Source organism: Mesoplodon bidens, assembly GCF_964165515.1.
Source record: "Mesoplodon bidens genome assembly, chromosome: 19".
Classification (NCBI taxonomy): Eukaryota; Metazoa; Chordata; class Mammalia; order Artiodactyla; family Ziphiidae; genus Mesoplodon; species Mesoplodon bidens.
The window spans coordinates 26,870,203-26,882,293 of record NC_138179.1 but is presented as its reverse complement, the minus strand read 5'-3'; the positions used below and the strand labels follow the sequence as shown (position 1 = coordinate 26,882,293).

Below are 12,091 nucleotides of genomic sequence, written 5' to 3'. Positions count from 1 at the left end.
GGTGACTGAACCAGTGGAAGTCCTACAGATGCTGCGATTTCTCTGGAGTTTCCCCCTGTGTGTGGAGAGACATGTTAACCGATGCCTGAAGTTAGAGGACATCATTCATAAGGGCCAGAGCACACGGGGCTCCTGGCATGGGTCAGGGCTGGTGACCAGCAGGGCTGGCGAGCTATAAGATCCGAGTTCTGGGCGAGGGTAGGAACTCAGTGGGCCAGGGCTGCTCTGGGATAAGACCTTCTCCTGCCAGCTGCTGGGGACACTACCGAAGTGGGTGTCTGCACAGTGCGGAGAGAGGGTGTTTAGGGTGTCAGATGACACAGCAGATGAAGAGACCATACGAAATGAGTGCAGAGGGTTTCAGTATCATCTTGAGAACTAAGAATCTGAGTGCCCTGCTCATGGTGGGGCGGCTTCCAGGGACAGGTGAGAGGAGAGATGGGCTGGCAGATGAGGAGATGGAAGGAGCTGAGGTCAGAAAAGGGGCATCAAATATACAGATCTCATTGCGGGAGGAAGGGCTCCAGGGATGATGCCAGAGCCCCGGGTCGGTGCAGGGGTGACGGGCGTGAAAACTACCAGCCTCAGTGCAGACATCCTTGCAACAGAGACGGGGCAGAGAGTGAGTGTAAGTTGGGACAGAAAAAGAGAGAAAAAAATATAATCTTGGGGATATTTTATATGGAAAAGTCTGTGTTTGAGGGGAGGAAAGAAACAACAAAAGACATGGCTTAAACTGGTCCAGGGCTTCCCTGGTGGCGCAGTGGTTGAGAGTCCGCCTGCCGATGCAGGGGACACGGGTTCGTGCCCCGGTCTGGGAAGATCCCACATGCCGCGGAGCGGTTGGGCCCGTGAGCCATGGCCGTTGGGCCTGCGCGTCCGGAGCCTGTGCTCCGCAACGGGAGAGGCCACAACAGTGAGAGGCCCGCATACAGCAAAAAAAAAAAAAAAAAAAAAAAAAAAAAAAAAAAACTGGTCCAGAAGGAACATCATGTCACATTTCAGCCACGGAGAGAAGCTCTATGTTGTAGAGTTTGAAGGGCCCTCAGGGAGGAACTGGGTTCAGGACGCTAAGCCACCTACAGATACAGCTGTATGACCTTGGCCATCTCTGTGAGGTCCCCTTTCCTCCTCTGCAGAATGTGGAAAATCACACAGGAAGTATCACTGCTAAGATGAAATGCACGCTGGCCACTGGCCTGAGCACAACAGGTCTCAATCGCTAAGGCGGAGCTATCTTTTTTCCTATTACATCACCTAGTAACTGACATTGCCTCTCCTTCCTTCTTCTCCTTAGCTCCCTCTGGAAGGTTCCCGGAAAATAAAATACAAAATCACATTTCTTAATTTTGACTATTGAATATTTTATCACACGTACTCTCATCTCCTTAAAATGGTTTTTAGATGTATTAGTGGTTCAGCAGGTTATTAGTTATAACTAATGGTTACTTTTAGCCAGTGCCAAACTTGCTTTGAGAACTCTTTGAGCCTGTAGAGTTTAGTTCACCGACTAACGGGGCACCTCAAGGACAAGTTCACATCTCTTGAACCTCCTTGGGACCTCAAGTGCTGCCCGGGAGAGCCCTTGCTAAAAGTAAGTGCTCAAACAGGGCATTTTTAGGGCAATGATACTTTCCGTACGACACTATAATGATGGATACGTGTCATTATATATTTGTCAAAAGCCATAAAATGTGTAACATCAAGCGTGAACCCTGATGTAAACTATGGATTTTGGACGACAGTGATGAGCAGTGTAGGTTCATCAATGGTAACAAATGTGTGGCTCTGGGGCTTTAGGTTGAGAGCGGGGAAGCTGTGTCTGTGAGAAGCAGGACGTGTATGGGAACTCTGTCTTTTCAATTTTGCTGTGAATCTAAAAGTGCTCTCAAAAAATAAACTTTATATATTTTTAAAAGCTAAGTGCTCAACAAATCCTTGCTGGAATAGGTTAAAAAAAATGGTCAACACGATTTATAAGAATGACTTTGACTACAGAAGGAGACTTAAAATGGTCCCATTTCCCTTCCTCCATTAAGTATTTCAAATCAATGACAAAGTGATGAGACCTCCCTACCTTGCTCTCCCACCCCCTACCACACACATTTGGGCATCTAGCTGTAAAAGCTCTTCGTTGGGACAGGATGTTTATTTCTTTGTATATCTGTGTTAACTGGCATCACCAACATATACTAAGTGTCTGGAGGCTGGAACAGTCAGATGGAGGGCACCAGGGACCCAAGGACCAGCACACGTGAGAGGAATGGTTGGGCTGAGCCAGGACGCGTTTCCAGCCAGAGGGGTGAGGATGGGGAGGGAGACGCCTTTCCGCTGGGCAGGCACCAGGAGTGATCTAGAGGTTACTGTTCTCTAATTGTTGGCTGGGTGTGTCGTCTCCCCCAGGGAGACTACTTTAATGAACATGTGGACCAAATCCTGCATTTCTTCAACATCTCCTGCAGCAATAAGCAATATCCTAAGTGAGCTTCCTGCCCTTTTAAGACAGGTCATCTCCTGCACCTCCGAAAAAACTTCCGGAGGACAAGGCTGCCTCATCCAAATCCACAGCAGAATTCTGAACGCCACCCTGTAAAGCCCACCCCGAGAAGAGGCATTTTCGGGCTGGGATTCTGCCTGGACAGCACTAGGGGAGGGTCAGCTGGTCAGTGCCCCTCCCCCAAGCTGGGGGAGCAGAAAGGCGGCTTCCAGGTTGTCCGGTGAGCCATGCGTTACCACTCTGGGTAGGGGCAGAGGGAAGGAGGGCGGGCGCCCCGGGAGTGCGTGTTTTCGAGGACCCTAGGGGAGCAGCGGGGATGGGCTGCGGAGGGACGGGCCACTGGTCTCAGTCGAGCGGAGATTCAGGAATCGGAAGGGGGCTGAGAATTATTTGCTTTTCCTTTCCCTCCTCTCCGATCCGTAGGACTTTTCCCCACTTTTTCTCTTCATCCCGTCACTTAACGGGTCACATTATGGGAACTAACTTATCTTTGGTTATCTATTGAATTTGCTGAATCGCATTTTAAGTACCCTTTATAGAAGTGGGTGAATTGAGGATTATATATTTCTTTCCCCAAAAGAGAAAAAGGTGAGGAGGGGGGCTAAGGGGCGGAAGGAGAGAAAGAAAAGAAACGTGCCAGTTGAAAACTGACCCCACCCTCTTCCGCGCCCAAAATATGGCCCTAAAAAGACAAAGCTTCCAAGTCCGGCTCTGAAGAATTCATTCATTCAGACCCGCGTCCGACGCCACGGTTGCAGGGACGGGAGAGTCTGCCTCCGTCCTCACTGCTCCACCCAACAGAGGCAAACGTTCAGAGAAGAGACACAGAGATCAGCAGATAAGCCGGCCTTGGAGAGGGGCTCAGCAACCGCTCGCCTCCCGGACAGGATGCGCAGCAGCTGGGAAGCCCGGCCTGGCCCGGGCGGGGCGCGCCCCTCTGTCCGCCCCTCTGGGCGGGGCCATCGTGCAGACGGGCTGCCATTGGTCTCCTGACAGCTGCTAGGGCCAATCAGCGCGGGGCCGGGCCCGCTGGCATCACCCTCTGCGAGCGCGGGATGCTAGGCCCAGCTGCGCCCAACAGGTGAGGCGGGAGCGCGGGGCTCGGCTGGTCACGTGGTCGAGGCTGGCGACCCGCGGAGCGGAGGGGCGGCCAGGCCGCTGGCCCCGCCCCCAACACGAGGCGGCACCGCCATCTGCCTCCTCGGACCAGATGCGGGGGTCCCACGCGACCCAGGGGCCGTGCTGACTGGTCCCCGAGGCATGCCCGCCGCGGAGCATGTCCCGAGCCCTCGGCTGCGCGCCGCCCACCCTTCCAGAGCCGGGAGTCCGAGCGGACGCCCCTCTGGCTGCCAGAGAGCAGACACGTGGCCCGTCGCGCCTGCTGGGCCATGTTGGACACTTCTGTCACCAGTGCCTCCCTCCTGCCCCCATTCATTAAATCGAGTGTGCGTGAAAAATCTGCTTCTTCTACTTCTCTTCCCCCTGTGTATGTGCGGGTTTTTTTTTCACTTTCCATTTGTTGCCCCAAGCTTCGTATTGCCCAGAACCATCTTTCAGCATTTTGTGGGTTTCTAAGTAAGTGTAACCCTGTTAAGTATTGTGGGGCAAAGATCTGGGGAAAAAAAACAGGGATTCTCAATCATGTGCCCCCAAGTTGCTTGCTGAACGCACATGGAATCATTCACAATCTAGTCAAAGGGGTTTAAAAGTGACCCCTTGGCACAAAACAGTCTAGCTTGGGCTGAAACGCAATTTACAAAACCAGAGTCTTATTTTAACACATTTGCTATAGGTACTTAGGGACAAAAATATTTTATGCCAAGAGTTTATCTGTTCTGTAACAAATGTATCAACTTAAAGTCACAGTGAATACGTATGTGTATACACACATACATACTTTTAAAATGCAGGTAGAAAATATAAATGCCTTGCTGGCAGTACTCTTTATACCAGCTCCCTCTCCCCAGATCTGGACTCGTAATTTTTAAAAGCAGCTCTCTTTGGGAGGCAACAAACCGCATTCCAACTTTGCTATTTTAAAATGCTTCATCCATGACAAAATGAAGCACATTTTCTTAATGCCCCAGTAACAGGCTATTTTTAATATTTTTCAAGTCACAGAAATGTGTATTTCAAGGCATACTTTCAGATATAATATAAAGGAAGCCAATGTCACCCTTATCTATGTACAGAGAAAATTAATGGGGGATATTATTAGCACTAGCAGTATTTTCAGACAGTCTCTTGGCTGGAATGAAAAATATGTATTATCATATTAGTAGGCTAGTAATTGCTCCTCGAATCCTAAACTTTTCCCCAAATCTAAAATCAGAAAGGAACATATGCTAATACCAGCTTTATTTGATGTTAGTTTTATTTTGGTATAGTTGGAGAGGCATAGGAGAGCTCTAACAAGGTAATCTTTTAAATATATATTTTTTTAATGTTTCACGCTCTACTCCCGAATAGTTTTCAAAGATATCAGTATCTTATTTCTTTTCGGTCATGGTAAATGTTTTCATTTGAGGTAGGTAGCATATTGTACTCATTACCCTTGAAAATATGCCACATACTTGGGGAATTCATTTTGCTGGGATTCCTGACTATCCCGACAGCCTAGCACTGAAATTTCCCTTACTGTCTGAAATCACTGACTGTTAAGAGAGAGAGGTAGCACCCTATCTGGAAACTAAGTGCATTCACAGCAAAGGAAGTGCTCATTATGCTGTGCCTTTAGAGTGGACTTTTTGTGTTTCTGTCAATCAACTTAATTTCCATGTTCATAGAATTGAGAGCATAAAGTATTGAAAAACTACTGACATAGAAAGCGGTGAGCAGGCAGCCTTGGTCACGTATTTCAGTCCTGAAGCTTTAAATAAATGCCACTTCCCTGATTCATAACACTAACCGACTGGTGAATCTTTTTTGTTGTTGTTAATTCCTGGTGTGCTTTTAATTCTAAATAATTTTAGTGATTCAAAGGCTTATCTTATATAATCAGAAAACCTTATGTTCTACAATGTTTTCAACAAAAAGGTACATCAGCATAGATATTTGAAATGAGGTTTCTTGTGACATATTGATTTTTCAAACTATCTAAAAGCTTTTCTTCAGACAAAAAATAAACACAGCGAACCAGAAAAAAAACAGAAGCTGTGACAACTCACTTTAAAATGGCAAGTAATACAACTTTAGCTGGGAAAAATATCCTTTATATCCTTTATAAATATTAGTCTAAATTTTCAATAATCAGGCTCCATTAAAAATGCAAAATCTAGTTTAGTAGCTTATTCAAATTGCAGTATTCTATTTTGATATATATTTTTTAAGACATGGGCTGCAACCTGATTTTTTGAGACCTGTTCAATAATAGCATATCATCTAGAAGATAAGCGTAATTTAATTCATGCACTTCAGCATTTTATTCACCTAAAACAAATAGGTTGCTATTTAATATTGACTATTTTATTAACTCAGAGCATCTGGGAAAACACTTATGATTAGGTTAATTTATGTTATATTTTCCCCTCAACTTGTAAAAGATTAATCAACCACTTTATGGTCTAATTTAGGTGCCTAATTGAAAACAGAGTCCAACACATGCTACACTGTCTTGCTAATAAATCTTGACAGCTTTGTAACATGATGGTTTGTATTTCAAATTGTTGCATATAAATGTAGATTTTTGATCTTCACCCAGCAGCCTGAAGTGAGCTGCATACTTGATTTAAACTCCTGGACTGAAAAAATGCAATTACTTCAAAAAGGATTATCCCCAATCAGATCTTATCTTAAATTTCCCTTAGGGAAGACTGAAACAGTCTTTGCCACCAAGTTTTTAGAAATAGAGTAGGAAAAGGGGGGAGAAATTAGTTTTCTCAGCATTTGTTAAATTTAAAATGTAGGGAAAGTTCTCTTTTGAGACAGAGATTTCTAAAGTTACTGGGTTTTAGATTCTAATTCTAAAGAGCTCTATCCAAGTGTTAGTTGTAATTTTTGTAATTGTCTCCTGGTTAATAAATACAAGTTTTCAGTCTTGATTTGAAGCACTGTACTTTTTTCAATGAATAAATTCATTCCAAGAGCTTTTGGAACATCTCATTTAACCCTGTATTCTCCCATGTCTCCCAGCCTTAAAAAGGACAAATAGAAGAGAATAAATTTACTCTCGGTGGGGACCCTTGCCATGTTTTCTCAGCCTTTATACTTGAGGATATTTTTGTCATTTTAATGACTCCATTGATTCTCACTGTCCTGTGCAGGCAGAGAAAGGAAACTGCCATGGTGATGTAATTATCCTCACTCTGGTTATAAACTAACTTTGGATGCCCTCACTATCCTGTTCTGGAGCTGGTCTTCTTTTAAAGTAAATGACAAAGTGAGCAACCTTCACTGAGGTCACTGGAGGTGCAATAGAAAACTCAAAAAACAAAAACAAAAAAACCCCAAGAACTCAGCTTTGAATTCATCATACATAACCAACATCACATTCTGTCATTTAAGCAAGGGAGAATGGCCCAGAGTGACCTCTGGAGCAGGACTGCCTGGGTTGGTGTATCAGCTTTGCCACTTTCTAGCTGTGAGATCCTGGGCCAGTAGCTTAACCTCTCTGGGCCTGTGCTTCTTCATCTGTAAAAGTACCTACTTCACAGGATGGTAATGAGGATTAAATCTGCTAATCCTGTAAAACTTGAAACAGTGCCTGGCACATAAGGAAAACATTCAGTAAGTGTTAGCTACCAAGATGATTAAACCACACACACACAGAGCACTTTTTTTCCATGTGGCCACAGCATTAAAGTGTCAGCTTAGTTTGTACAACCAAAAATGGAAAGGAGAGTCAAGGTGGGAAAGGAGTTTCTGCCACTGTAAAGTCTAAGGAATATTCCTATATAAAAAAAAGTAATTACACAATATTTGGCTAACTTAAATCTCAAACTGAGGTCATTAAATTTGTGGAAATCTACCAAACTTAAGCCAAATCAAAAAGAGAAACTTATTAAAGAATGTATATACTTAATTTTAGACCATTCAGAGTTTAAATCAATGTTGAAAGCCTAAATGTAGTGGGTGGGTGTTTCTCCATCTTGGTATGTGTGAGCTTCTCCTGAACCAATGGCGTCTGTTTCTCAGACACCATCACCCCCTGCAACAGAAGGTAAGGGCCAGTTTAAACGGAAGTCCTCATAAGCTACTCCGTGGGGTCCTCATAAGTACCTGCTCAGTTTGGGAGGCCTGATTCAAGAGTGAGCTGGGTGATGAACTGGAAAAGTAAACCCAGAAGAGTTTTCATCCCAGACTAAAACAAACTCGGGTTCCAGGGCAGATGGACCGTCTGATTTTTGCAGCGGGGGAAGGCAGCGGCAAACCGCCCACCCTCTGGCCAGTGGCGGGTCAGCTCCGTGTGGCCACCACGATGGGCTCCATCCCACTGCAGTCTGTCCCGTTGGGGCTGATGGCGTCTAGTTCTGCCACGTGGAAGGAACTACAATCAACTTGGGAGACTTCAAGCAAATCTGCCCAGGCCCTGGGTTACTGGTTAGGCCCGGAGCCGGGCTGTATATCAGTCGATGAAATTTACTAACCACTCCTTCAGACATAGGCAAGATCTCATTCTCCAACCGACTACGAGGCTGACCCTCGGATTCAACCATCTGTGCCCGAAGTTGTTTAACGCCTTCAAGATGTCTCTCCTGTCTCCTATTTTCTAGCGTTGAAGACTTGGTTTAACTACGTGTTTCTGAACTGCAACTCTGGCTAATTATTATTTATACTCTTCTCCAATCTGCTGCCTGATTGCACAGATGAAGCCGAGCAGCGCACCTCTGGCGAGCAGCTGGGCTGGGCCCCGCGGACTGAACTCTGGGGGGAGGGGGGAGGAGGGCGAAGGGTGCTCCCTGGACACCGGATTTTAGGAAAAGCCTTCTGGGTCAGGCTTCTTCTCCGGTGTTTCTGTTTTTCAAGTTAAAACAGCCGCCTTCAAAATAATTAAGTCCACACATTTGCCCAGACGTCCAGAATATTCTAAATTAATTTAAAAGTTGTAATTAAGAAGATGGCATTGAAAAGACTCTTTTATTCTTTTTTCCTTAAAACAAAAACAAAAACAAAAAAACAACTAACCCTGCGGCCACGCCCGGCGCGGCTGGAGCAGCCCGGGATCGCAGCTCTGCGGGCGAGCCGCTGCGTTTGCAGTTCGCTCCTCCAGCCGCGCGCTCCGCGGGGTCACCGCCGCGGGCCCTGGGCCTGCGGGCCCTGGGCCTCCGGGCCCAGACAGTCCGGATCATCAGGGTAAGGAGGCGGCTCGGGAGGAGGATGCACTTCACGCTCCCCGCGGCCCGGCCAAGCCCCAGCGCCCCCCAAGCCTAGCTGCCCCACGGGCCGCAATGCGAGCGGCCCCGGGCGCCTGTCCTGCCAGCCCGAAGCTCCCGGGCTGCGCTCCCCGCTGCAGGCGCGCCGCCAGCCTTTCCAGGGCGACCTCGTTTTTTATTCTGCGTTGAGTCAATCAGAAGGAACGTGGCAGGTGGAGGGCGGCCGCCTAAGAAACTGCGCGAATCTGCCTGTGGTGACTTCCACTGCCCAACCCAGGTGCTTCTAGAACCGCCCGACATTAAGGATTCAGTTCTTTTCCTGCCAGTTCCTCCCAGCCCGGCCCCCACTACGTCTGATCTCAGAAAATCCCCGGCTGCCTCCGGCCTCCGGTAGGTTCTACCTGGACGGGCGCTAGTTACAGCCTGACGTCCCGGCCCCCGGCATCGCCATCCGAGGAGGAGGAGCAGTGGTGGCAGAAATGACAACAATACGATCGATGAAAATAGCTGGCAATTAGAGAGGCCCCCATCTGCCAGCCAGGCACCTGACCCGCGCGTCGGAGAACCGGGCCGCCCATTGCACAGGTGAGAGCAGTGAGGCCCGCGCGACAAGCCAGCTGCCAGGGCCGGGACGTGGACCCACGCTCGGGCTCCAGAGCCCCCATTCGCAACAACCGGTGTCGAGGGCCCGGGGACAGTGGGAAGGGTGACTGTCACGGCTGGCTAAACCTCGAGACTTGGGCAACTCCTGACAATAATAAAAACATTAGGACAAAAGGGAGGGGGGAGGGCCAGGCTGGGAAGAGAGCGGTTTTAATCCGCTCGGTCAGCCCCCTTTTATCTTCCAAGCTCTCCCGGTCCCCGAAGAGGGGCTGCGGGCAGGGAATGGGGTTTGGTTCGACTCTCCCCTTTTGTTTTCCGAAGTCTCCACCCTCTTGGAGGCTAACTGGGCCTGGAGGGGTGCCGGGGGCTAGAGGAAGTCATGTTTGCGGGGCTCGGAGATGGTGAACCGGGGAGAAGGGTGGGGGCCGGTGGCCTGGCCCCTGGTTGGCGACGAGATTTCCCAAGGCCCGAGTCTGGACCGCGGGCCCACCCGCGCCTCACCGGAAACTCGAGCAACCCCACAGCTCACCCCAAAGACTGCAGGAAGCCTTGAGCAGGGGTCGTGATTATGACCCCGAGGGGCCGCTGTCCCTTTGGAACCGAACCCACAACCCTACCGGAGAACCGACTTTACAGAAGCCCCGACCTCTGGGCAACCCGCATTTCTCAATCAATGGGCCCCGAATATTCTTTGCACCCCTTAGTGTCAAGGGCCCGCGGAGACACGCCTCCCTGCTCTCTCAGCACCCCGGCCCGGGAGGCGGAAACGGCAGGGCCGAGCCCCAGGCGCCGCTAAGCCTTCAAAGCCGCGCGCCTCCCGCCGGCTGCAGTGCGCGCCTTTGCCCGACAGGGACCAGCACCGCTCCACGCGCCGCGCGCCCGCCGGCTCACCCTCCGGAGACCAGGCTGCCAGGCCGCGAGCCGGTCTGACCCCCTTCGGAAAGTGAACAGACTCCCCGCGGCCTCCGCCGGACCCATCCCCATCTGGGCAGCAGAAGCTGCTCTAGAAGTTGGTCTGGGGCGGAGACGGCGACCGGCGGGGCGCAGACCGTCCCGGATCCGAGAAGAAAAATAAAATGCGAGTGACGCTGGCTGGATTCGTCTGGGCCACGGCCACAGTTAGAGGGTCGCGCGCTTCCCTGAGCACCGTCGCAGTCACTGCCCTCCTTCTTTTAGGAGAGATCGCCCGATTAATCTTAGGGCACCGTGGGCCGCTGAGCCCCCAGAGCTCCTCGAGAAGTTTCTCCGGACTGTGGCGAGAGCGGAGCCCAGCGCACCCCGTACGTACCGCGCTGCGGGCCAGCACCGCGCGGTCGTTGCTCGGCCCCTCCCGGACCCCGGTGGTCCGAAGCTGTACCCTTGTCACTTCCACCAGCACACGCCACGTCTCCCTCCTCTCCCCGTCGGGATCGCGGCTGGCGCCCCAGGCCCCAGCCCTGGCCCTGCCGGGGAAACTCACCGGTACCAGGCGAGGCCCTTGTCGTAGCTGCGGTCGAAGAAGTGGGGCTCGGCGCCCACGGCGCGCACGTCGGGGTGCACGCGCAGGAACTCGAGCAGCGCCCGCGTGCCGCCCTTCTTCACGCCGATGATGATGGCCTGCGGCAGCTGCTTGCTGCCGAACCCGCTGAAGAAGCTAGAGATGGGGCTGGGGGAGTCCGGCGCCTCGGGACTCTGCTCTTCCTGGCTCGCGACGCCCTCGGCCGTCTCCCCGCCAGGAGCCAACTGGGTGGCTGGCGCCGCCGGGAACGGCAGCCTCGAGGGAGGTCCGTCGCGACCTGAGGCCAGGGCCGGCGGGGCGTGGGCGGCGCGGGACCCCGAGCCCAGCAGCAGCAGCCCGGGCGCGGCGGCGCACGAGCCGGAGCACGAGTACAGGAACATGTAAAGCCAGATGCAGAGCATGGCGAAGAGCAGCGCGAGCTTCCTTCTCACCGGTGGCGGGGGCGGCGGCGGCTGCGGCAGAAGCCGGCCGGGGACATCGAGGCAGGATCGGCTGCCGCTCAGGCGCTGCCCCATGCGCTGCCCGCGGGCTCGGCGAGGGGCATGGCTCAGCACATGGCGCGGGTCCCGCCGGAGCCGTGAGCGCGGAGAGAGTACCCTGGACGCCGAGTGGTTCGACTTATTGCCCCCGCGCGCCCGCGGCCGCCGCTGCTGCTGCTGCTGCTGCTGCTGCTCTTCCCCAGGTGGCGGCGGCAGCTGTAGCGGCGGCGGCTTTTGACATGCTGCCCGGAGGAGCCGCAACTGGAACGAAAGTCGGGTGGCGGCAACTGCTGGTCGGGGGCTGCGACGCCGTGCTCGGGGCCAGCTGAGCGCCTCACTCCCGCGCCCGGGCCCCTCCAAACGGTGCGCGCCGCACGGCCGCTCGCCGGGGCTGCCTCCCCGCGGTCCTGCGAACCGAGCCTTGACTGCAGCCCCGGCGCTTCCCTGCGGAGGCTGCGAAGTAGAACTGCGCAGGAAGAGAGCCGGGGACCCAGGCAGAGTGGGCGGGCCCGGCCACCGGGAGTGACGGGTCGCTCCGCCTACCAGAAACACGGAGCACCATGCAAATCCAGCCGCTCCGCTGAGGGTTCGACAGCCAACCGGCTCACGGAACGTGGGGGTGTGGAAAGGGTTTGGAGCGGTGGAGAGCAGTCGGGGGTTGCTATTGGCTGAGAGACAAGGGGCGGGCTCCGAGGGGCGGAGC

The 12,091-nt window shown here is 51.9% G+C and overlaps 1 protein-coding gene across 1 annotated transcript in view; it reads right to left on the bottom strand.

Annotated features, from left to right (window-relative positions):
- The window catches only part of HS3ST3B1 (heparan sulfate-glucosamine 3-sulfotransferase 3B1), a 41,012-nt gene extending 29,180 nt beyond the window's left edge, over nt 1-11,832 (bottom strand). The window contains exon 1 of the mRNA XM_081219286.1: nt 10,871-11,832. Coding sequence (XP_081075412.1) covers nt 10,871-11,424 — 554 coding nt within the window. The 5' untranslated portion in view covers nt 11,425-11,832. The remainder of the gene's footprint in view (nt 1-10,870) is intronic.
- Nucleotides 11,833-12,091: the final 259 nt, after the last annotated feature.